The sequence below is a fragment of the Spea bombifrons genome, chromosome 1, assembly GCF_027358695.1.
Source record: "Spea bombifrons isolate aSpeBom1 chromosome 1, aSpeBom1.2.pri, whole genome shotgun sequence".
In the NCBI taxonomy this organism is placed as follows: Eukaryota; Metazoa; Chordata; class Amphibia; order Anura; family Pelobatidae; genus Spea; species Spea bombifrons.
In genome coordinates this window covers 100,184,387-100,211,871 of record NC_071087.1, presented here as the reverse complement: position 1 = coordinate 100,211,871, position 27,485 = coordinate 100,184,387, and the positions used below count along the sequence as shown (strand labels likewise).

The 27,485-nt window shown below is 38.0% G+C and overlaps 1 protein-coding gene across 1 annotated transcript in view; it reads right to left on the bottom strand.

Moving 5' to 3' along the window:
* The window catches only part of PGM5 (phosphoglucomutase 5), a 50,204-nt gene that overhangs the window by 14,803 nt on the left and 7,916 nt on the right, over positions 1-27,485 (bottom strand). The window contains exons 3-9 of the mRNA XM_053466457.1: positions 25,808-25,954; positions 24,456-24,581; positions 22,977-23,167; positions 21,979-22,133; positions 10,654-10,769; positions 2,244-2,379; positions 117-300 (exon numbers count right to left, since the gene is read on the bottom strand). Of these exons, the coding sequence (XP_053322432.1) occupies positions 117-300; positions 2,244-2,379; positions 10,654-10,769; positions 21,979-22,133; positions 22,977-23,167; positions 24,456-24,581; positions 25,808-25,954 (1,055 nt within the window). The remainder of the gene's footprint in view (positions 1-116; positions 301-2,243; positions 2,380-10,653; positions 10,770-21,978; positions 22,134-22,976; positions 23,168-24,455; positions 24,582-25,807; positions 25,955-27,485) is intronic.

Genomic DNA, 27,485 nt, shown 5'->3' with positions numbered 1-27,485 from the left:
AAGACTGATCTTAGTTTTTCATCCAGTGATAATCCACTATCCTCATCTTCAACTCATGGAAGAGGGCCAACTCATGCTCTAGTGCATAGAACCCTTTGTGTAAGCAGTTATCTCACCTGCTTCTTTGCCACTGTTCCATCCACAGGGTCCACATATTCAAAGCTGTCAGTTTTTTCAACGCTGTACACGTGGCTTCCAACAGCAAATTGCTGACTGCTAAAAGACTTCTCTGTTATTACGCCTTCTAGATCTTTCATTATGAAAAATGCAGCCCTGGGCTCCAGCCCATCATAATCAAACCTGTTACAAGAAATTACCAAGTTACAATACAACTCAATAAATAATAGAAACTTCAATTAAGGGGTTAATGATTATAAATAGAACATACACCACCACTAATACAACACAAATCCTTGTTTTGTGAATTTACAACCCAAAAAGTGACTATTTTTATTATATTCTGCACATTATCTCATTATCATTAATGGCAGCTCTGAAGAGAATCATATTTGATTAGAAATCCAGACTATTTGAGTATAATGATGAGCAAGATCATTTTCTTTTGGGACTGATTGTGTAGAGGTCCCATAGAACCTATGGCCTGCAAAGTATCTAAAGAAATTAGTCTGCGTGTTTACTTTTAATGGCCTAGAAAAAAAAGAGGCAAATGTTTTGCATGGACCAAAACTCACCAAGGTCCTCATTCATTCAGGCTAGCTTTGTTCTTTAATATAGAAGGCCTTTGTTACTTACAAATGTTTTCGATTGAAACCCATGTCATCACATGGGTTTGTATTGGGCCTTTTTAATGTTCTTAAAAAGACACTGATATTGTTGTAGCTGGAACCGCTGCAGCCGGAAGGAGGTGTGGTTAGCACCGGGGGTTGTCTGCGTCCATCGCGCATACACCCTCCGGCTGTAAGAGAGAATTCCCTGCAGCGGTGCGGGGAACTCTCCTCTCTGACAGCCGGGGAAGGTCTGCACGATGGACGCAGAAAACCCCCGCTGCTAACCGCACCTCCTTCCGGCATTAAAAAGGCCCAATACAAACCCATGTGATGACATGGGTCTCAATCGAAAACATTTGTAAGTAACAAAGGCCTTCTATATTAAAGAACAAAGCTAGCCTGAATGAATGAGGACCTTGGTGAGTTTTGGTCCATGCAAAACATTTGCCTCTTTTTTTTCTAGCTGTAGCGGAAGTTGCCTACACGAATCGCGTAGACGTCTACCTGCTGCCCCGACTACACATCAGGGAGTCAGAAGCACCGGTAAGCTTATGGGGGGTGTTAAATGGGGGGCAGAAGACAGGAGGATGCAGGTCCCCTGCAGCACTGCGGGGGATCTGGACCTTAGTCTCATAGTCAGACCTCTATTTGAGGTCTGATTATAAGACAACCCTGATTATAAGACAAGGGGTATTTTTCAAAGCATTTGCTCTGAAAAAAATCTTGTCTTATAATCGAGCAAATACGGTAATAACAAGGAACAGATGTACGGTGAACAAGATAAGAAAATTTTGCATTAGGCGGCAGATTACATAGCTGCTTCTTAATAGTTAAGTGGCTATGCCATAAAGGAAATGATCCACTATTAAAACATGGCAATTGTGATAAATAGTTTTGCTAGGCCTTTCAGTAGTATTTATCTCCTTAATTTTAAAATTTGTGGGCTTTTAAGAGAGACTTTCAAAATCTCTGTTTAGTTCAACAATCTCCAGACATACTAAATCTTCCTAAATTTCAATGTATTCTAAAGTTAATCAGTTCATAATAACCAGACTACGGGAAACTCTTGTTTGAAAGGGAAGTCCCCTGAGCATAAATTATAGTGTTGTATATTCAATTATCACATCAAGTATGATAAGCAGTTAGTGTTTTTATCTTGTAGATTAGGCCAAGATTACTGATGTGTCTGTATGTATTAATGTATATTTCGTATGTATGTGTTAACTGTCCCAATTAAATTGTACAGTGCTGCATAATTTTTATTTTATTATTAATAATAATAATAATAATAATAACACATACAAGTGGCTAAAGCAGCTGTTCGAAAACACTTTATTATTTAAAATCTAAAACTGTTTTAAAAAAAGAAAATAGAACAATATTTGTGAAAACATTTTTAATCTGTAGCATAAAAATTGTGGGATTTTCCCCTTTAAGATGCTGTGTGTTTTAATAAATAAAAATAAAATAAGGCAAGTCATGTTTACTTGGACATGCCTGAATCAGTCCAGTTACCTGCAGTAATAATGGCGTCCAAATTTTGTCCAGTGATCGCGTACAATCTCTTCTACACCTTGCTTCCGAGCTGCCATTATAGAAAGCCAAACTAAAACAGACCAGAGTCCATCCTTCTCTCTGAGATGATCTGAACCTACAGGGACAAACCAGACATAAAGAAACATGTCGCATAAATGCGCTTGCTATTTTTTTCATATCAACTCAAGTACTAAACTAGGATTTTCACTATAGCAGGATTTTCAATTTACATTTGATTTCTTTATGTATTATGACAGGCCAACCTGAGCAAATGTCTCCTACAAGAAGGGATGAGTTGACCCTGTATAATGGAATTATAATGTGTAATGGAATCGTTTGAATGCTGATGTGACATTCCTTTGATGTATCAAAGCAGAAGGAATGGAGGAATGATGTTTTTGCAGCAGAAGCTCACTGGGATTGGCCTTCCATAATCAGTAGCAAAGTACAAAGTCAACAAGTCCAAAAAAAGTGCACGTGTCTAAACTGCTATATGGAAAATTCCAGGCTTGGTCAGTTACAAAACTACTTCTATAACTCATGCGTTAAAAAACTCATGAAACTGTGTCAGATCTTATTTGGATGGGTAAACAGCAAACAAAATGGAACTCAGACATTTTTGAACCTTTGGAAAACACTGGACATAACTACTCAAAATACCTACTATGTAGGAGGTATTTACCCAGATATATTGACATAGAAGGGTGTGGGGAAATAATATAATAGCTTTTATTAACTATTAATTAAAGGTAGTAAACAGCCCTGTGAGCATCAACAAGTTCAAGTCACTGGAATCTAGATACCTGGGTGTCTGGCTTATAAAATGTACAGAAGACAGACTGAAATGTTGAAAATATTTGGACGGAGGGGCTTCTCTTTTCCAAACTGAAAGAAACATTGTATGTATTTAATTAGACCTCTCTTCCACAAGTCCTGTTGGTTCATCTCCAAAAATAACATTTTTTTTAATATATCTACTCTCATGGGTCCTCTGGATGAAGATCTGCCTGGTTTGTCTTTATTAACAATAGAAAACATACTGGGTTTTTTTTAAAACATTCCATTCATTTTTGGCATGTGAGGCAGAATTTAACTACAGACATTTAAAAAGCAGCTCTTTTATGCAAAAAGGCATGTCAGTGTTTTGGGGGGCTGATTACACCAAAGATAGGGCCAGACAAATATTTTATCTGTGTACACACTTTGATTCCCCCATATTCCCATATGTGTGCCTTCCAGTTTGACTCTCTTTATCCTATGTAGGCTATAATGTCCTATGTGGCATCATCCTTTATAATGTGATGACCCTAACAAAAGAGAGGAAAGAGACTGAAGTAGTGGTCCAAAAAGGAGCAATGGACCTCATGAAATACTCTAATTCAAATACTGGGGACCACTAAATTTTTTACCTTTTTTTGTAAGAGAGCAGGAACTCAACAAAAACATGGACTTTAAGCAGCATTCATACTGTTACTGGATAATTTCTGAGTACCTTTCATGGACTTGTTGCATGCATGTTCATAAGCATTTTTGTGAATATGTGTTCAGAACAGTCCCAAACAGACCATGGTGACCACGAGCAGGTTTGCATGCACAGTTTGCAAAAATGATCAAAGATGAGGAGTTCTGTTGGAAGAACACCCCAAGAGGTCTCATTCCTGACCAAGCAACATGGAAGGGACATTACCAGTGGCGTCGCCAGGGGGGGGCCAGAGGGGGCCATGGCCCCCCCTACATTATGCTGTGCCCCCCAGTGTGCCCCCCCAATTAAAACGCTATACCATTTTACCCGGTGTGCACAGCAAGCTCCAATTGCAGCCGATGCGGCTGGCAGCTTCAAAGCAGCTTTAAAACTGCCTCCGCTGGCCGCTTAATGGATTGCCGGCATGCCAATCACTGACTGAGGCTCTTCGTCCCGCCCCTTTGAAGGGGGCGGGCTCTTACGGAGCAGTTGCTTGTCACTGCCTGACAGGGAGAAGAGCACGAGGGAGAAGAGCAGCTGTGTTACAGTGGAAGAATGAAGGCCAGCAAAAAAAAAGTATTTTATTTTAAATAAATAGTGGATGTGACAGAAGGAGGGACATTAACAAGGGGGGGGGCTGCATTGGGAAAATTAAATAATACACAAAGGTTGGCTGGGGACATAATTACACATCAGGGTGGTTAGAAGGATGTCACATATATCAATACACAAACGGGGGGGGGTTAATACACATGGGTATGGGGGCCATTAAATTAACCAGTACAAGGGGTTGGTGCATCAATACACAAGGGAGGGGGGCTGGCTGGGGGCATCAAATAAATCAATACACAAAGGAGGGGGGCTGGCTGGGGGCATCAAATAAATCAATACACAAGGGAGGGGGGCTGGCTGGGGGCATCAAATAAATCAATACACAAGGGTGTATTGCAAAAATGCACAAAGGGGGGTGGCTGGGGAGGCACAAATACACAAGGGTCAATACACACAAACAGCAAAGCAATGTGGAAGGCATTTTATATACTAGTAGTAGTATATACTTAATAATATTAGTAGGTTATCCCATCCTGATGTGGGGGTCCATGTGGCAGCAGAGCCTGCCCTGGGGTATGTGTTTGGGTGTCAGTGTGGCAGAGCCTGTCCTGATATGAGTTTGGTCATCTGTTTCCTGGCACTTTACTTGCTGTAGAGGGTTAAATAGAACTTTTATTTTTATTTATCCAGATTTTGTGGTCACTTCAGAGGACAAAACTTTCTAGGCCTAGAAATCAGAGGAAAAGTAAAGGTTTTGTGTTATTTACTCTTATTTCAATCTGAATATATTATTAAAAGTTAGATGTTGGTTCAGAGTTTGTGAAACTCAGTTCTTGATTTCATTATACAGGACGCTATTCCCCTTTGGGTTCACAGGCCTTCACAGACCAAGTGCTACTCATCTTAGTTATATGCAGCTGTATGCATTGTGTTATCTGTGATGAGGCGTTCATTTGGTGACGCAGCGCTAAGATGGTTGTGATGCATTAATGGCTAAAAGTTTTGTTGAAGTTTCCATTATGTCTAATCTCCTTAATTTATTTGGGCCTTTTAACTTTTTTGATTTCTGGGATTTTAATAATGTGATAAAAAAGAATGATTTATAGTTGTTTGGATGTCAAATAGTGTGTCAAATTCTGTTGATCTGTAACTGCTATGTTTCCATACATTATTTATGTATACCTGCAAATACAGGCTTTTTTTTGTCTTATTCAGTTGCACGTGCTGTTTCCATGTGTTGTTTATTTGATCTATACCTGAACTACAGGGAGAAAGTAAAAGAGCGGTATGGTTTAGTGAATGAGGGGACAAAGGGACTCTGGGGATGATTACAGGGGAGAGGACCTCTCAATGTCACGGTGCAGTCAGAAGGAGGGAACACTGCACTGACTCTCAGTCTTCCCCTGATCTGCAGTCAGTGTGGCAAATATATTGGCAGCAGGGTCTAATATTAATATATATCGGAAGCCGGGACTAATAATATATACCGGCTGCAGGGTCTAATATTAATATATATCAGCAGCAGGAGCTAATATTAACATATAATGACAGCAGGGTCTAATATTTATATATATCGGCAGCAGGGGCTAATATTAATATATATTGGCTGCATGGCCTCTTATCAATAAATATTGGCTGCAGGGGCTAATATTTATAATATATTGGCTGCAGGGACTAATAATTTATATATCGGCAGCAGGGTATAATTTTTATGTATATTCGCAGCAGGGTATAATATAAGTATATATCCGCAGCAGGGGCTAATATCAATATATATCCGCAGCAGGGGTTAATATTAATATATATCGGAAGCAGGGTGTAATATTTCTGTATATTGTCAGCAGGGGCTAATATTAAAGAATGAAAAATAACTGTCACTTTAGCTGTTATTTTGAAATCATATTTTAATCACGGTCTTTACTTCAAAGAGATAAGTGCATATTATGTAGTTAAAAATGCACGTCTAACGTGTGTATGTATGTGTGTATATATATATATATATATATATATATATATAGTGTATATGTACCGTTTTATAATTGGCCCCCCTACTTTGGTCTCTGGCCCCCCATGTGCCCCCCCTAAATATGAAAGCTGGAGACGCCACTGGACATTACTAAAGGTCAAATCACACTGTAGTCTTCCAGCATTGGGGAGATGTGTGTTAGTATGTATGAGTTAGATGGTGGATCAATGTATTGTTGGCCACTAGATTAGTGGAGCATTTGGTTGTGCTTAGCCCTTCACAAATTTCCTACTATATATGCTAAACACCAGGGGTATGGTTACAACAGCTACGTTGATGGCCATGTCAGCAAACAGTGTTTCCCTGTAAAAAACATTGTATGCCTTATTATCCCCTTGAAGAGGAAGGTGGAATAAATTGCATTATCTAGTAAGCTTTCTATTGTTTATTTTATTACCATTACATGGATTCATTTAGAAACTCCAAATCTACTATTTCTAGAAAGTTAAAGTACTTTTAAACTTTGTATGCCCTTTTTATTTCTTAATCTGTGCAATTGTTTTGGAGATTCTTGAATCTATATGAATTCATATAGGTGTATTTAGTGTACTAGAAAACAAAATGTAAAATATTCTAATTTACACAATTGTAATATATATATTGTATTATATAACAAGCCTCAATTTGCAAAAGAACTGTATATCTTAACATCTTTCACTCTGATTAAAAACTGGCACTGATCACTGTAAGCACTTCGCAAAGATATACTCAATGCTCTCTTACAGAAATGGAAGAGGTTTTTGAAAACATGACTTCAGGGCTAAGACATGCTGCCAAAAAGCAGTTCTGGGAACTTCTCTATGAGACAATTTCAAGGCTGTCTGGCCTTTTATAGCAGAAGAATTGCTTTTATTTACTGGCCAGTAAAAAATGTGATGCTGTAAAATCTTTGCTATGCTGTCTTTCGTAGGCATGCAGATGGTTTTTAATAACTCCTTGACATAAGTAATAATTATTAGTAGACTATTTATATCATGGTGATTGTGTGTTCAGTAGAGTGGTGTTTTTAGGGTAGGCTAGGCATTGCCCCAGCTGCCCCAGGCACTACCTCCATTCCTTGCATCCCCTCCACTGGCACTCCATTTTAGAACACTCTGCGTCTGTTACAGCATACTACCGGGGCTGAGCTGGCTAGGCACAATCCTCCATAATGTAAATGGGCTGGTTGGAGAGCCCATAGATCTTCTTGGTAACTGTCCCATTGAGAACCAGGGAGCCTGGTTCTCTAGTATGATTAATGTACAGGTGTACAGTGAACCGAGTGCCCTCATCTTCCCTCATTCTTTCAGATAGGATGTAATATTTCACAGATTTATTTCACTGAAATGATGTGGTCAACAAATACTGGACTAGCAAGCTGCCAGTTTCTCTTTATCAACTCCCTTTAGACATACGCATATCATAAGTCAAAGCTAAGCCAGAAATCAGTCTTGATGCACCCTGTTCAGCCTCAGTGTCAGACCATATGCATCTGAGATATACAATATCATACATGTCCATATGCATTACAATATCAACATGCTAATGCACACATGGATCTGCCCACATACCGTCATGCCACATCACGTTCTGTGAAATCTTTCAAACAAGAGTAAAAGTAGGATAGGGGCATGATAGGGTGTGATAGAGGTGGAAAAAGTGAGTGTGCTAGCAGTGGGGGAGCGGGGAGTGCACCTGTTAGAAGCAGGCAGAATGTCCATTTGGAATTTTTGGGAAGTATGGGACGATTAGGGCTGTTGGCACCTATGCATATTGTGTCTGCTCATGTTTGTTGGTGGTTTTTGGATTGGTCTTATCCATTACAGCGCTGTGGAATATGATGGCGTTATAAAAAACAATAAATACCACTAATAATAATTGAAAAGCCCAATGGTTTCTCAACAGTGTTTGACCCTGGGTCATGTTTTCTGGATATATTCAACCCACCAAATAATGTATGGGACAATACATATATCATCACTATAACATAAATGACAAAGTTTAAAAATGAAGGAAAGCATTTTGGGTTTTTTTCAAAATTACAAATGATCACATCACTATTTTGTAGAAAAACATTATTATTCCTACTTCAATGATTAAGCTATTTCATTTATATTTCCCAAATATCCCATTCACATACCATAGCCAGGGCATATCATGCAAGTTTTCCTTCTTTTCCATGGTCTCTAAACAAATACCTTTGAAATCCTGTTAGCTCATCTAAGAAGTTGCATTTTTTCTAACAAACTACCTGACAGGCTCTAAAGCAAGAGACTACCATTGTGCAATTCTTCTATAAAGTCATTATCATAAATGAAAATGTGACACGGCAACAAGATAGCAGGTATATATTATATAAGAATTAGGAAATAGAGTAGAAATAGGATAGTTCCCCTTTAAATTATCCTCTTGTTGAATAAACTGAGCAAAGACAACAAAGCCAAGATAGGAGACCACACAGAACTAAACAAGACAAAGAGGTGTAAAGTGCACCATGCTGGTCCATTGCAGAAAAGTCTTGTTCACGTCTGGTTTTCCTCAAACAGTGACATGTCTATGTGTCTTATGTCTGCACAGACTGTTTCCTCTGTGGAGGCTTTTAACCCTGTAAATGTTCAACAATCCTTTAGGTTCTTTTTTGACCAAAGCCTTTAATTCAATAGTCGTTCTGAAAAGGCCCTTTAGTGTACACGTAGATTAAAGAGAAACTACAGCTAAATTAAGAAATGGTATTTATATAAGAGAATCACTTAATACTCACATATATGACTTTAAAAGGTTCCATTACTTGGTAGAACATTATATTTGTGCTGTATGCAAAATGTGTTTGAAAGAAGCTCAACCAGGAATGTGCAAAGCTTAACATTTGCTTTATGTAAAGTGCATGCGAGCCTATCAAATGTTTATGAGAAAAACTCTCCATCTGCAGATCAGGCTTACCTTGCCCATATGGGTGACCGAGACCCAAAATGAAATGAAATTTAATTGAAAAAGGGGCAATCCTTAAGAAGAGTGTTTGGGATGTGAACCCCCTGGCTTACTGGGTCTGTAATTGTACTTCATTGGCAAAGTCTGGGGTGAGTACAAAATACAGTTTTGCATTTGGGTCCTTGGAGAGTAAAAAGATTCTGAATGTGAAGATATGCATATACTACATGGCCACTGCCCGCTATTTATCTAATAGCCCATTCCAAAAGTTGATGCAACTTGGAATGCACTGCCCAAGATTTTCAATAGAGATGTTGGAATTTAACGGACAGTATCTTAGACAAGAGGCATAAGACTAGGCATATTAAGATTCAAAGATTTCTCTTGTTAAAATACTGTTTTATTACCGTAAGCTCCCCTCTCCTATAGTTACAGCTGGAAACTGCCAGAAAGTGGGAGACAGGCTAGATAGAGGAGTGACATGATCTGCCTGGAGGAAGGTGACTGAGAGGCCAAGCTCCCCTCTGTGGCACTAAGTCTTTTTTATTATTATTTAATTTTCATTTGGTTATTAAAAATGAATTCCAAATGGACATTCTGCCCACTCCTCCCTGGCATACTCTGTCCCCCACTGCTAGCACATTCACTTTTTTCTGCTAATCCCCCCTATCCGTCCCATGCACCTCTTTCTCCATGACTCTATGAGCATTACTAGACAGCCTCTCGCTGTTTCTCCAATCAGGAGGAGAGGGTGTGGCCGGAAGCTCCGCCCTTTTGCCAAAGTGAACCAGACCAGTGGCGTAGCGCGGTCACGTAACGCAAGGCTATGTGACTTAAATACACCAGTGGAGAATTAATATCTGTAACAGGTGATCCACTTGCTAATGTAGATTTATGGCTTGGGAGAACATTGGCAATTTTTTTTAAGTTTCAGGGGTAACAAAGTCTCTCCCTTAGCTTACTTACCTGTTTGAATAACCGTAACTGGTTAACTTTGAACATTGTTTGGGTGGCTCTGTCTGAGTAAACTTTATGTCATGGTGATTGTGTGTTCAGAAGAGTGGTGTTTATGGTGTTTTGGTATTTACTGGTTAAGCGTGTCACAGTATAGTTTACAATAAAAAAAAAATGCTGTGGCCTTTCGCAAATCCAACAATGTGTCTCTGTTTTTATTTGGGCATGGGATCAGGATCCGTTATAAAGCACAGGTCAAGTGCTTTACTTCAGCACACGTAAAAGAAGCAGAATGTGGATGAAGACCAGACGCTGTTGTGACTGAAAAGGTAATACACTCTCTGCATGGTATCAGAATAAACTGTACACCTAGCATAGTTAGCCAACACTCACTGAACAAAACGTAACAAAAGCATCCATACGTGAGAAAATATAGTTACGTTGAACTAATCATATAGTCCATATATATATCGACCTAATTATTTTACCTGTACCAAAGCTTTCCTCTCCACAAAGTGAACACCTGCCAGAGTCCATTAGATTTGCAAAATACTTCCAACCAGTTGGTGTTTCATAGACAGGAACTTTCATAGACTTTGCCACTCTGAAATATAAAAACAATTTCATTAAAGAAGCACGTATCCCCTATCCTAGATTAAATGAACAATCTAGACCCCCAATTATTATAATTTTTTTATAAACAACCCTTTGCATGGAATGAATTCAAAAAAGTACAGGAATTCTTCAGTTCACTTCTAATTTCGTCTTTTGCCTGGTATCCTCTACTGAAAGCAGGAAGCATACTTAGGTACACTTAATGCACATGTATTGTACCACTTTTTATTAAAGCCATTCATATCGAGGAGTACAGGTGTCACTGTTTCTAAGTTTTAAGATTTTTTTTAGCAATTTCGATTGCTACAGGCAGCTGTGGAGGGAGAAATCAATAACTACTGAGAAGCGAAATAACTGTTAAAGAAAAGCAATAGGTTCCAACTTATCCACAACAAAAATATTTAAATAACATTAAATACAGTGCAATATACTACTAAAGATTAAAAGTTAGAAAACGCGAAACATAAAATTATAGTATAGTATTCTATTTTTTGCAAACAGGGGATACTTAGATGTGATGTAAGGCTTCACCCAGACTAGATTCAGTGCTATATTTAGAGGGTGGTGGTATTTACTGTATGTGTCTCTTGTGCCCCTTCCAATCTCTACGTGCCAGCTGCACAAATGAACATGACGCATGGCATGTAGAGCTGAATGCCTGAAATTTATATCCAGATCAGTTGCCACTGCACCTCAGCACATCTATGAACGAGGAACAAAACCCACATCCAGAAATTAAACTATATTAACATGATGCTCATTTTAGGAGAATTATTAAAATCCCATACTGAGCTGATTCTTTATGGCAAATAAGTCTGTTTTTCTATAGAATTTCATCAGTCAGGATGTTTGGCTGGGTGATTAGGGCTGAGAAATTCTTTTCTTTGCCATGGACAGTTTGATGAGGAGTTAGGGTTTTTGTCAAGTCGGGTAGGCTAAGGTAACAGAACTAGAAAGTTAATTAAATTCTATAGAAACTCTGATTCCTTTAAAATTTCATGAGCAGAACACACTTCGTGTTGAACATTGTAGGGTCCAGGCCAAGTGTTGACATGTTAACTTTAATGAATATCAAAGTTCTGAGTTGTCTTTTAAAATAAGAGGAAATTGGCTTTTTTACACAAATGTATTTTTATTTTTACTATTCTCTTTTGGCAAAGCTCTGTTCAATTTGTTGTGAGTTTATAGACCAATGGCTTAGTGGATTAACAACTGGGACAATTTGAAAGAATATTTTTTTACAAGTAAACCAAGAAGTCTTTTTTTTTGGTAGCCATCTGAAATTCCAAAACGCAAAAAGCTAAGGTGATGTGAAGTCTGACTCCTCTTGTCTTGCTATGCCCCTTCATCATTCCAAGACATTTTGGTCAATGCTATGCATCCAACTTTGAGGAAGGCCATTTTCTGTCCTACCATGACTGTGCCCCAGTGTACAAAGTAAGGTCCATAAACACGTGGTTTAATCAGTTTGGTGTGGAAGAACTTAACTGGCCTGCACAGATCCCTGATCTCAACTCCATCAAACGCCTTTGGGATGAACTGGAAAGGAGATTGGGAGCCTGGCCGTCTTGTCCAACATCAGTGCCTCACAAATGCTCTACTGGATGAATGGGCTACAATTCCCACAGAAACACAATCTTGTGGAAAGCCTTCTCAGAAGATTGAAAGCTATTATAGCTGCAAATGGGGGAACAACTACATACTAATGTCTACATACTTAATATATGTCATAAAAGTCCCTGTTGATATGATGGTCACGTGTCCCAATACTTTTGTCCATGTAGTGTACATTAACAAGGGTCAATGATTTGAATATTATTTCAACAAGCATTGCAACTCTATACTGGCTATACACAGTTCTTCACCTCTTGCTGAACTAAAACTCACTTGATGTTCAGCCAGCACCCACAAAATGAGTCTGTCAAAACACCATGGCAGTAGTAATGCCCCCACAGCTGGATATCTTGCTGCTGACTTCTCCTCATCTATTTAGATAGAGAACTAGCGCTAGAACATTTCCTACTACGTATTCCAACCTAAAGGAAAAACAGTTAAATGTAAGCACAGGATTCATAACCTTGGCCAGGATGAAGGAAGCCCAGGAACACTGCCAGGAGCTACATTAAATTGACATACAGCAGCAGAAAGGGGAAGTAGGATGCTCCGGAGTTAAGGTGAACCTGTCAAGTGAGCCCTGTGCCCTAATGTAGATTTCCAGAGATTTTGAGAGACCTTAGGTCCTGGTGTTGCCGTGACTTGACAGGAGAAGGAATCAGACTAAAAGTGTGATATGCCCATTAAGACATTTTATGCCATGTTTCTTCCTTCCATCTTCACCTACAAGCACTTTTTATGTTCTGGTGGAAATTCTTTTTTAATTTTACTGCACTTGTTAACGAACCGAGAAACATCAACAACCTAATAACTGAAAACATAAAAATACACTCTATAAAATGTTACCGGTTGTCGGTTTGTCTTCTTCTGTCATACCTCATGAATATATGTTCTGTATGAAGTACTATGTAAATTGTTGGCACTATATAAATAAAAGATACTAATAATAAAATGCTTTTTATACTTTGTGTAGACATTCAGACCTTAATTAGACTTTGGTCTTGTCCTGTCAGGATAGATTTATGCTATCCAATGCATGTTTAAATTCTCACAGTTGGAAAACAAGGGTGGTTCTATGTCCACATGGCTTTGACATAAAAGCTGGCTCTGATAATAGAGTGTAAATAAGAGTTAGTCATACCAGGCAACTTCCCGAATGAGCTGATCCTAAGACTTTGCAAATTATAACCCTCAAGTCCATCACTATTCTGTAGTAGTGGCTCTAATGCATACCTGCCAACCATCCCATTCAGTCAATATTAGTGACTGCTTTTGCAGGCAGTGGAACCATGGGTCTGTTAGTGAGATCAGAGGGTCACAGACCCTTGTGGCCTCCTTCTGCATCACTGAAACACAAGGCAGGAAGGTAAGTCTATGATCCTTCCCCTATCGCCACCTCTAATCCAACACCTGCCCATCTCCAACCCTGCCTCCAAACAGGTTTACGAGCAACAGTGTCCTGAGTTGGGCACCTGTTCTTATGAACAGGTGCCAGGTGGAGGCAGAAAATATTTGCCTTGTTTGGCCATCATTAAATTGATTTATAAAATAATTAAGTGACTTTAATTTTCTGGTTAGTGAGTAACATGAACTGGCACTATAAAAAGAAACTGGGGATATACTGTGCGTGCCATAAGGCAAGTTTCTGTTCATTTTGTGCCCTTACAAATTCTCATTTCATTACAGAAAGCACTATATTAGAACGATTTGAGTGTAAACGTTAATGAAAGCTATTGCTGTGATAATTATTTATGTATCCTATATAGCAGAGCACTTTATAACATTCACAAATATGTATGTAAGAGTTTTTACATCTTCAGAAAAAAAATAAAATGGCATGCATTGCATTTCGGACAGCATGGGAGAAGCAGTTTTCTTGTAGACTTTAAATTACTATCTCAGAACAAAGCAAGTGTTTATTTATATAAGAAACATGCATTTTAACTGTATTTGTATACATTAATGTGTGTGGGGTTTTTTTATGCCCAGAGCTTTTTCTTAACATACTATCAGCCAGTATTCTGTCTAGTGCTCTCATATATATATATATATATATGTATATTATATATACCGATATATATATTGAAAATGGAAAATATTACAATACATTTATCATGCATGATCCACAAAAATCTATTCTCTCCCATTATATTTTGTACAAACATCTGTCTGCAATCTATTGTACAGACCAGCCAGGGAATGGCAGATGTGAAATCCACAGGGCTCTGCTAGATGTGTTTCTTAGGATACATCATGTTTTTTGCCTATTGTACTGCAAATTATAGTATATCTATATTTATAAATCTGTTTCATAGGTCACAAGCTCCTAATAGAATGGAAAATTAACTTATTATCCCAATGAGAATCTGTTACGATCACACACTAAAATATTATTCACTTAATGTTCTATTGATTTTTACATCCAATGTAGACCTACCCATAGTCTGCTCCAATATGCCATATTGTAAAAATGAAGCTTCTTTGAGTAGTCTCAAAAACACCAGCTCGGTTCTTATAATCTTATAATCCTACAAAAGCCTTATAAGAGTCCTTGCCTACTACAGATCATACTGTGTACTAAGCATTTAGTATAAACCCAGTGTGTCTGCAGTCCCCTTCAACTGTTTCAACAACTGATCTTCCAATGTGGTTAATGTGCCCCTTGAGGTTCTTCTAACTGAATGTTACTTCAGCACCTGCTTTATTTTGTGAGTTAGTGATCTTTGGTAGGGAACAGTTGTAAGTACACATTGTACCTGAGGACCACAACCTACTACTTGTTCTGTTTGGTAAACTCTTGGACTAACCAGCATATTCAGGAAGAGAGAAACCAATGATGTTATATTTCATTTCCACAGGCCTTCAATAGAAAATACCATAAAAGAGAAAGAAGCTCTGTGAGCATGCTGATGTCATTTGCTGCAAGTAGTTTATAACTCGCACTTAATAAAATCATATTAAGGATTCCTTTTCTGATATAGGTATTTTACAAGACTGCCAACTCATGACGGAAGACGAAGGAACTTACGCACAAAATGTAACATAAAAGGCCTTAGAGATGTTATGACTTTTTTTAAAAAAAAATACATTAATGTTTTATATATTATTATTTTACTGAATCTAGAAGTTTCAGACAATGATGCAAGGTAACAAAAAGCTACGATGATCTGTCCCAAAGGCTTATGTTTCTCAATTCAGTGATATAGAAACTGTGTGATTGTTTATGGCAAATATTTAAATATAATGTAAAGTGAACAGTACATAAAAGCAAAAAATAAAAACATAATAAAAGAAAGTTATTCCTAATCCATAACTGAGGCTTGTTCAATTATATTATTGAACATATATCAGCCAGTAACAAATGGCTCAGTGATACACAGATGAGACCATAACAATGGATTGGAGAAACAGGTAGTCCTGCTTACTACTTCATTTTAGGTTGTTTCCAGCAATAGCAATACTCCTGTAGATAGAACTACATTTTTGGGGGGAATCTAGCCATAAATGTGTGCCTGTATTGCTATTGCGTTAGTGTTACCTAAACACATGCCCATTGCTGCTACAGTATATCATTACACAAGAAATGTATCCTTTGGTGTACAGTAATTAATCAAGATGCCCATATTTCCACATCTAGAAGATCTAAAACCATTACTCATCTGATATGTTTCTGTGAGTTCTTGTAATCAGACAAAATGTTTGTACATTTCAATATCCACAATGTGCTTTTTGTAACATGATGAAATACTGCAGACCACAAGACTATTATAATCTAGGCCTTCTAAGTTTACATTGTATTTCTGGAGATTTAAGATTGTGTTCTATTCCACATTTACATTAGGATCAGTACAAACTTACACTGTCCTTTGGTTGCTTAACACTACTTTTGTTATGAATGCTATAAACATAACAGGACCATTCTAAAGGTATCCAGCACTTGGTATTGCCTTATGAGCCGATAATCCTTATACATGCATGGTAAATTATTGTACCTAACGAATGGTAAGACTACTTTCAGTAGCTGGACATGGTGGGAATTTTGCTGAGGTTAAGTTGATTCCATTCATGCCCGGTCCATGTGTCATCAACTTGGAATTTTTAAATGAAATCTAAGTATGTAGTTTTGGATATACAGTATCCATAAAGTTAATATATTTGGTAGATTAAAAGCTCATCATTTGTGCTAAAACTAAACACTGTATTTTAGCTATAAATGAGAAGGCTGTTTCCTTTACAGCTGTGGAATTTTCCCATATTTACTGTTGTCATGCTGTTGTTGAATGGAATTTATGTGAAGGGTGACTTTGGATGAAAAATACAAAAAGTACCAGCTAACCAGTTAATAAAAAACATAATTTACTGTCAAGATGAAGAGAATGCGTTAACCCTGCAATCAAAGTTGGCCTTTTTACAAAAGTATAGTGTATCTCTGTACTACAAAACTATCGCGATCCTTTTAGATCTTGCAGCTTTTGACGCTGTTGATCACACCGTTCTCCTTGTATGGCTTCTTTCCTTGTATGAAATCTGTGAAACAGCCCTCTCTTGGGTAAAGTCTTGGCTTTCTCACCGTGCCTTAATCTCTTTTTCTGGCACTTGCTTCTGTCCTCTCCCTTACCACTCACGTCTCCAGGATTTCACCTGTGCAGTTCAGATCCTCTGCAATTCCTTACTCTATTGTGTCAGACCCCCCCCCCCCATTTTTTTTCTATATTTAAATGCTTACTAAAAAGCCCACCTATTTAAATAGACATGCAACCTGTCCTCCTTAAACCAACAGCCTGGACTCCGGAAAAAAAAATCTGTTCTCACCACCTTTGGGATCTCTATGCCACTGATTCTCCACATGACCGTCACTGTAATAAAATCATCTTTGCCCAAGCAGTTCCTCACCTTCTCATTCACCCCCTTAACTCTTAATAGACTGTAAACATGCAAGGAGAGGGCCCTCTTCTCTGTACTAATATGTCTTAATCTCTGTTAAGACATATTGTTTATTTTGCATATTGTCAATTTTAAAATATATATATTATGTATATATGTATCATATAACAATGGCAATATATTAGTAAGCCATACATGTGTTTCCTACAATTATTAAACATTCTTTAATTTTTATTTGCACAATAGACAGTAACAACACAAGTTAGACTGGGATTAAACATAATCAGTTTTATCTGCAGGAATCATATTTTAGGGTACATGATGAGAACCATAGACAATTCTAGGGGGACATCAACTCTTATCTGCACAGTATCCCTGCCCGAATGACTGCAGGCTGCCAGTCTGAGGGATCCTAACACAGTCAGAGAGACATACACCTTCCACTCTTACTGATTGCTACATGACAGGTAGCAAGAAGCTCCTTGTGTCATCACCAATCATGGTGCAACAAAAGAGCCTATCTATGTCTCTGCAAATACCCATGCTGTAAGAGCTGGATCCAGTGGACCAAGTGGGCCCCTAAACCAGGCACAACTGCTGTGCAGAGCAACATGAAAGCAGCAAGTGCGGGGTTCATTGCCATCAGTGGACACAGCCTGCACCTTTTGCTTCAATTTTAATCAGCCCTAAACAGCGCTCCCTTAAAAGCTGTACATTGAGCGTTAATCAAGCAATTCTTTTCTTATGCTTTGGCAGTCCAGTCATGGTACATTACAGCAAGCGAGTTTCATCTTGTGAGCACCAGAGGCCCAAGCAACTATTACTCTCTAGCAGATTAGAGAATTCATTGCTATTGACTGCTACAGTTTGTCACAGCCATGCAGTTTACATCCAGATTTGGGACATTCAGTTGCAATCCATCAGTGCTGTGGATTTTGGAACCTGTTAAAGCAGATGTTTCCTGTCAACAGCTGGCTCCTCAGAGTGTACACTGGAGCATTCTGCATATTTCATCCACCCAGTATTTCATTAGCTGACCTTTGAGACATGTTATCTAAATTATCCCTTAATCTCAGCGCTCCATTTGTTACCGCAAGGCTCTCTTCCTCTTGCCTACATTCAAGGGCGTGCTCATTGTATACGAACAATACAATCTACTCTGCGGCACAGCAGGAAAACATAGGTTTAACAGAGGGAAATGCTGCAATGTATATGGACAATTAGATAATGTTTTTAGAATTTGCAGGAATTTCTAGGAAAAGCTGGCTTTTTTTGCCTGCTTCTACAGTAACTCCAATCCAGTCAAACTGGCGGTTTCTGCCCACTGAAATCATGTCCATCAAGAGCACTATACATATACATCTCCTATAATGTATATGTGTCTGAAAGTTCTTTGCCCAGCTCTGCAGGCAAAGTCCCAAGAATGTTAAATTACATAGAAACACATAAAACCTGTCTCTGAAGCAACAAGTAATCTTTAAATGTAGTAAAACTGGTATTTCCTCCAATGCACTAAAATGTTTGCCATGACCCCTTGGTATCATTATTTTATGGCACCTGAGATCTGCCGTTTTAACATCAAATTTAGAAAAAAGTTTTTTTTTAAAAAATGAAGCACTGTGACTGTTATAGTATTGATGTCCTTTGAAAGGATCCCCTTTTAGACCCAATGGATAACTGAATGGATAATACTGAAAGTCCACGTCGAAAACGCTTTCTCCACCAACTTCTAGGAAAGTGGCATGTAATAATGCTAGAATCTAATTCAGAAATTCATACTAGTATGTCAAATCAATCAATTTTAGCTCATATGGCATTATACACCATTAAAACCATTAAGAAAAATAGTCCCAAGCGCATTGAAGTTGGAGCGGACTATAGAAAGCGCTGGATGTGTAGGTGAACAAAACATATTTGACCTGTCCGTGGTACTGAATAAAATAAAAATGTTTTTTGAGTGCATGGCACCTGAAGTAGCATGTCTATATTACATTGCATTGATCATTTGCCCAGACAACTGTATTCCTTAGCACATCTATCCATTATCTATACATCCTCAGTTATTCTACACAGCAGTTAGTTCTCCTTTAAATAAAATTTGAAAACTGTAAATAAAATTGAATTACTAAATAAAACCATATCACATGTTTTTAATGGGTCTCAGATTCTGGATGCTTATGGGAAGAAAAAAGTGGCAAGAGCACTCCATAATACAAAGCAAATCCAATAAACTGCTGTCCTTGGGTCAATAGGAGCATGTCTGAAATTGCCTGCTCTGAATTTCAAGAAGTGCAAAGTTTCCAATGCATTTAAGGAATTATGGGTGAAGACATGCAGACACAAGGTATGTCACCTTTCGATTCCTTACCCAACATTCTGATATAGGCATATACTTTCTATTTTATACATAGGTTGGTACAGTGTTTTAAATTCAAAGAAGTGTTTTTAGACAATAATTGTCGTTGCAAAACATTTGCAGCCAAGTTGTTTACTTTAAAAAAAAAAAAAACAGATAAAAATGTATAGTCAACCATCTGTTAACTCCACAATCTCTGGTATTCTATTACGTACCCCAAGTACTAAATGTTTTAAACTCATTTGGCAATTACTTTACATTTCGTGAAATATTTTTTCTAATGCCATTAACTGCCTCCCTAGATTCAATTGCTCCTTTTTATCTTCAAAACAGGAAAAAGGGAATGGCAATTTTCCAAACTGAACAAAAAAAAACCATATGGAGACCATTTGACTTTCTCTTATCGCAGTTGGATCTTGTGAGGTCACTTATTATGATCTGTTGGAAGTACAAGGGAGCATTAAGCATAAACTTTTAGTTCCCAATTGAAAGTAATCTCATAAGTAACACGCAAAGAAGTTATTATTTTGCACTAAGTCCTCTTTTTCTTAACCAATACATAACTTTTTATCTGCACTTGTGTGATGTTCAGCTAATTCAGGTTGCCTGTACTGTAGCACAAAGAGGGCAAATAAAATAGGGTGTTTTTTGCAAATAGGAGGAGCGATTTCTAAAACTATAATCTGGTAGTTGTGGTAGCTATCTGCAAAGGAGTGCAAGAGCAAAAAGGGATAATCAATAAAAAATTCTACCTGTCCATCAGCTTGAATATTAGGATAAGTAGTATAATATTCTTTTCTCGGGGTATCTTTTCACTGAAATGGTCATGAAGTTCACTAAAGAATCTTACAATGTCTTTCAAGTTTTTTTGTCTATATGTGTCCAATGTTAAATTGTAGCCAAAGGCATATTCTGCCCCAGCCCCTCTGCTCCTAACAGGGGCAGATCACCTTATTGGGGGATCAGGTTCCCCAGTGCTCCACTACTCAATTGGCCAGTAAGGATGGAGGAGAACAGGCCTACAGTAGTGCTAATAAATATAACGTAGTATTGCAGTAGGTCAGAGGTGAGAAATGAATGAGATAATGTAGACTATAATATGTTTGTAAGCATATGACAACTAAATGATTGTGGGGGACTAATACCAAAGGTTTTCATCCTTAGACAGATTATTCCACGCGCTCTCCCCCATATTCTTTTATCATAAAGAGTGACCTCATTTCCCAGAGGCAAATAATGATCAGAACACAGTAGTAGTAGGGTGAGTGTTGCTATAATCCAAAGATGTCTAGCAGAATAACAATATACAGCAGAGCCACTCCCTGTGGCACACAAAGTAATTCCTAATAAATAGAACTATGCAAATAAATAAATAATATGACAACCAGTCATCTGGCCTTAGGACAAGTTTCACAGTAGTGACCTCTCATAAAATGATGCTACCATTGGATAAAGCAGCACGCTGTATATTTTAAACTGTAGACATCACTTTCCACAACAGCTTAGTTTTAAATCCCCTCAGAGCTGCATTTTCTTTCCCATTTGGGATCAAATGGAAAAAGTATGCGTGTGAGAGTCTTTCTTTATTTAACCCTGTAAATGCCAACTATCATTGTCTCTGTGACCAAACTCTGGCTGATATGAGCGCCTCCCAGAAAAGTTCAATATACATATCTATCTATCCATATATTAGTGTGCTGCTGTTGGTTACATTTGGGAGCTAGCTGTGCTCAGGATGTCTTTAAGCACTTTCATACTCACTTTTCCATCACACCAAAAAAGTATGCAAAAAAGGAATGAGAAAATAAAGACGGAAAGCAGAAAGTATTTATATATCATGATGAATGGTCTCGGTTAGAGGAAAAAACACAGAAGAATAATGATTGGATTTTTTGGATTTGGGAGTCCCATGAGTGCGTTTAATTTCATGGACTTTTGTATATTGGCTGAATAGCATCCGGGCACGTATGTTATCTTGTATTAATAGAGGTTAAGAGCGGGACTATTGGACAATGTATTTCTCAGGGAATCTATCTGAATTATTTTGGCCTCTAGGTGCGCTTATGCAAAAGGGCGGAGCCACAGGGACAGCCTCTTCATCATCCCTCCAATCAGGGTACAGAGCGTACCTGGAAGCTCTGCTTTTTTGCGGAAATGGCCTAAGAGGCTAGGTTGCCTTAGATCACAAAGGATTTCTATACATTTACACATCTGAATTTAGAAAATATACTTACTAAATATCTTGCTACTGCAAAAAAACCCAGCAAGAAATCACATCAGCATTACAATAATCATAAAAACAATAGATACGTCTTGTAGGCAAGAAAAGAAACGGTCTACTTACTTGTCCAGTGCCAAACTTGTAGGCATACTCCTCCCAAAACCTCGCACGCCCATTTGACGGAAGTATGGTATACAGGAGAGATTGGCAGCAATTACTGCTAACGAGTCTGAAGGATTCACAAAGAAGCCATTTTCTCCTAGAATCATGTACCTGTCCTAAAACAAACATGCAAATTTCACATTTTAACTATTAAATATAATTTACTAGACAACGTATAATTTGGTTGTAACTAAGAACTAAGCTGGCCAATATTTAGTTTGACCGTTCCAGTTTTGAAATAAGGAGACTTAATTATGTTGACATATCTAATTATGAAAAGAACTTCTACTTTACTGAGAGGGTGGCAGATAAATGAAACAGTCATCCAGCAGGAGTGATTGAGGTAAATACAGAAATGCAATATAAACATGCATTGGATAGCCATGTGGCTATCCTAATTCTGAGATAAGACCAAGGAATGGGCAGGTAGGCTAAATGGATCTCATCTGCCATCAAATTATGTTTCTTTGAACTTCAGATCCTCTCCACGTTTCCAAGAGCACTTTTTGAAATACCCATAACTGCTCTTTCCTTCTTTTTTCTTTTACTGTACTTTCATCAGGGCCGGATTGGGGAAAACAGTATAACTCCACCAATCTTTGGGCACTGTTACACTGGCAATGCTATGGTGCCCAAGCTTTGTTCATTAAAAGGTGCTGATTAAACGGATTATTATTGGTCATGTTACATCACTAATAGGAATTTGTAATTCATTGTTGGATTTTTACCATCTATATAGATAGTTATTAAGCTATTAAACAGTTATTATATCAATATGTTACCAATAATAATTATTAATTATATGCACTGTTAATACCATTTATCAGTATTAATATCACATGCTGTAGAAAGACCACTTAATGATATAATGGATTTGATAATGCCCTAAATGATTCTCTTATAACAGCAAATACAGATTGCTGTGTGAACTACAGTGATTAAATATACGGCATACATACTCCATCCGCATCAAATGCAGCTCCAAAACCATGCTCCCCTCCCTTCATGGCCTCCAAAAGACCACTGGCATATGTTAGGTTGGGGTCTGGAAACTGTCCTCCAAAGTCTTCCAGTGGAACGCAGTTTACTGCTGAATTGGCAGGTGCTCCTAGCTCATCGCATAGAATTCGTCTCACATAAGGCCCCATAACTGGAAGGCAACAAAATTATGATGAAAGAATGAAACCAATTCATAGTTTGCAACACACTGCTACATAAGCCTTAATACAAGTAACATGTCATAACTGAATTAACATGTTAACACAACCTACACAACCTACAACCTACTATTTTTATAGTTTGGACACGGTGGAGCCAAGATCCCATAGCCAGAGCTTTCAAAGTATCTCCCACTGCACTGTGCATGAGATTTCCAGAGGACATCCTTTAATCAAGAGCACATTTACCTTGCTTGCACTTTAGATTTTATGTCCATGCACAAAATGCAGTCAGAAAATGGGGCTTAGTGTAGGCAAATAATATCTTCTTACTATACATTTCACATCAATCTGTTACTCTATTACTGATGATATGTTTACCCACAAAGTCTTACATGATGCTTTCTGGGTCTTTTCTTTGCTCTTTCTCTAATTCTATACCTAAAGTCCCTTTCCCTGCATTTCCTGTAACTCTCCAACTTGCCTATCTCATATCTTACATGTATAAAGACTGCAATAACTATTTCTGTGTTTTGTCAGATTATTATCGAGACTTTGTATGTACAAGGCCCAGCTACTGGAGGGGCCAACATTGATATACCCCCCCTACCTTAAATATTAATGCATTAAACAGGTAGAGAATTGAAACATGGGCATGAGTGTGTTGTACCTCTTTAACATGGGGATCCTGGAGGAAGAGGGGTTGCTCCTTTGAAGTTTCTAAATGGAGGGCACTTTGGAGGACTAACATTTTGGGCTAAGTACATTTGTTAATGGCAGTCCAGATAATGAGTAATGCAATTTATAGAAATGGGTTGTGTGGTATCAGCTGAAGATGTACTTATAAACGGATGCACTGATGTCACCTGAGTAACTTTATGTAGGACAAAATCCTGGACCTCTAAGGATCCATCTCTTTAAGCTTCTCTTTTTTAAAGACATAAGCTGAGCATAACTTTAGACCCTCTATGGAGTTTTAAAAGTTTTGGAGAAAGACCGAAATAGTTATCAATGTGAGGGTGAATTGGAGACTGCTGTATCCCATGGCTTTTAAGACTAACTAGAAGAAGCCAGTGAAATATATAGCCCCCATACTGCTGTTAGGCTACAACCTTAATGTTGTTCTGCAACCATTGTTTTAACAAACATGGAAAGCGTGTATACTTCTCAAACAACAGCGGGAAGGGATGCTATAAAGTTAAGTCAACACGTTTATAAGTATATATATATATATATATATATGACCAATCTGATCTAAATGATAAAAAGCTTTGTACGTACCTCCGTTCATAGCGTCAATCCTTATTTTTAGTTGGTTGGGTCCAGTCAACAAACACTTTATTGCATTAAAGTCAAAGATGGTTCTGAGCAGGTTGAGGTAAATGTCTACTGAGTCCACAACTTCCACTGTAAAACAATATATATATGAACATATTGAGTTCTAAATCAATGGTAATTAACAACTAGATTATTCATATATTGTTTACATATTTTGTTTCTGGGTAACCAAAAATAATACTTTACATCATGTCTGTACTGCAATACACCAATAAGTAAGCTAATGGCAGATATTCAAAAAAAATCTCGATTTATTTAGAGGATCTAATTAATCCCATCTGCAAATCAGACTCTAGATTGGAAAGTGAATTAGACCAAACTGGAAGGTTGTAGGTACTTTGTAAGGCTCAGTGTTGTAGTTATGCAAAATGACCAAAAATAAATTTTTCTTAGGGGCCTGATAACAGAATTACTAGCTGTTACAGGGTTAAAACCTAGATGTAACCACGTTAAGTTAAAAAGCTGCAGCAGCTCCTCATTAACCAACTATAAATGTCAGGCGATTCAGTAGCTCGTGGCTATGTAAGGGTTGGAAATTGAGCACCCTTCTAGTTCATTGGACTGCTTACCAATACTGTTTTTTTTTGTTTGTTTGTTTGTTTTATAAGAAAAGGAAAAATTTGTTTTGTTTAAAGTCTGGCTTTCAGTCTCCTTCTCAGCTGAGATTCCTTTCAGGGCCCTATAAATAGAGTTAGTGTGGTTCTAGTTCCAATGGTCAAGCCTCCTAGACAACCTTAGATACAATTGACATTCAGTTCTCTTATAGTTGCATATTTGCTGTGATCAGCAGGCCACTATGTGTCCAAACCTATTTATGGTGTATGAAAAATTCATATAGCTGTATTTTACCAGAAGTCTTTATTCGAAGCTGATAACTTTTATTGGGCCAAGAAAAGAGCCCTGGGATCCTGAGAGGTTTTTTAAACTTTTTAACTTTTTCAAAATCAACTTTGCCTAAAGACTCCATTATGGCAATACAAACATCTGCTTGGTGATTAAAAAAAGCTAATTATTGATTTATACTGACATCATCATTTGACACAATTACTAAAATAATGAATGCCCCGTTCACTGGACGCATACTCAATTCATCCAGCAATTCACCACTTTGCTGATGTCTAGAGGGTTAGTTAAAAGTGGATATTCATCAGAGTGACAAAACCTATAAACCTCAGCTTGCAAAAAGACAACACTTGGCTAAGTAAGGTTTAATGGAGATCTTCCAGTAATAGCTGTATTGGCTATCTCTATTATATGACAAAACAACATACAGATAATATACAAAATGTTAATACCTCGAAAAGGTTTGAACTTATTCTCTAAATCGAACTCTTGCCTTCCGACTCTAGATAGGTCAATTCGCAGGTCTGGACAAATGGCATATTCTTCTATAGTTTTACTGATCTGAAAAATTTTGTCAGTAACAGCATCTGGAGCAGGCCCTGAAAAACATACATTGAATTAAGTCATATGAAGGACAGAAGCATGTAATGTTTTTGAAATTACTATGTTGTCATTCAACATTTGGAGTACTAGGGGTTGAGACATTGCTAGTAGTGTGAATGTGATGATCAATTTCAATAAGTGTTAAAAAAAACTTCTGTGTCTTTCACCGCAAACATGATTGTGTGGGAACAAGGGTAATTATTTTAGACAGCTCACCCTGTAAGCTAATGCTATGCAAAGCATACTATCATTTTTTCAATTTGAAACAATACTAAATGGTCATAACAATTGGATAACAATTCTATTTACTTTATGCCCAAGACAGTAACAGTAATTGCTAAACTGTAAAAATACACACATGCCCTTACAAATGCTCCCCAGAGAAACACTTACTTGCTATTAGACAATTTTTCCCTAACATACAAACACTTTCACATCACACACACTCTCTATCCCCTTTCTAGTTTGCTATCCATCTTGTCCTTATCTCTCCCCTTTCTCTTTATCTCTCTCCTCCTCTTTATATCTCCCCATTTCTCTTTTTACCCTTCTCTCCTGTATCCGCATCTCTCTTCTCCTCCTTTTCTCTCCCATTTCCCTTTATCTCCCTCATTGCTCATTTTCTCCCTACTACCTCTCCTCTTTCCTACTTGCCTTTCTCTCTCTCTAACCCCTTTCTTCCCATCTCTTCTTACCTAACTCTCTCTCCCTTTCCTTCTTCCCTTTTCATTGTGATATTGTGGTGGGGACATGAGGTCTGTTCGTAAAGACCTTCATTACAGTGCTCCCTTGTGGTGCTTGCTGCTTTAGTGCTGAGCTTCAGGATATGACATCATACCTTGCCGCTCAGCATCAATTGCAGGTAGTATCGCAAAGGGAGCACTGAAGCAAAGGCCTGTAGCAACAGACCTTTGGCTTCATTCATTTTGGGCCAGTTAGAGGAAGATCCATGATCTCCTCAACTGCCCCAGTTTCTTCAGCTGTGGCAAGTTGAGTCCGCCTCTGGAGAACATCCAGACATCCCCCTTCCCTGGAATTTACCAGAGCCACCTGGTACTCTACATGGGTTCTGTATCGCCCCCTGATTAAGGAACCCAAAGAAGCTGCCTGGGCTGCCCAGTAATAAGACCAGCCCTGCTCCTAGATGTTTCTACTTTACAATAATATTTTTTACAGTGGACCAGGGCAGATCTAGCACAGCAGAAATTTCAGTAACTGACTTGTAGCAAAGGTGGCATCCTATGACAGTCCATGTTTAAAGTCACTGTGCTCTTCAGTACCCACTCTACTGGCAATGTTTGTCTATGGAGATGGCTGCCTATCTGCTTGATTTTATACACCTGTTAGCAATGAGTATGGCAGAAACATCTAAACTCAATAATTACGAGGAGTGTCCACATACTTTTGGTCAACAGATTTTCATGGGAAACTTTGCTTGGACGTTTCCAGGAAGTAATGAAAGACATGGAATTCAAAGAACTTGCTAAAATCCTATCTAAACAGATTACGGGCTGTGAGGGAGGCTGA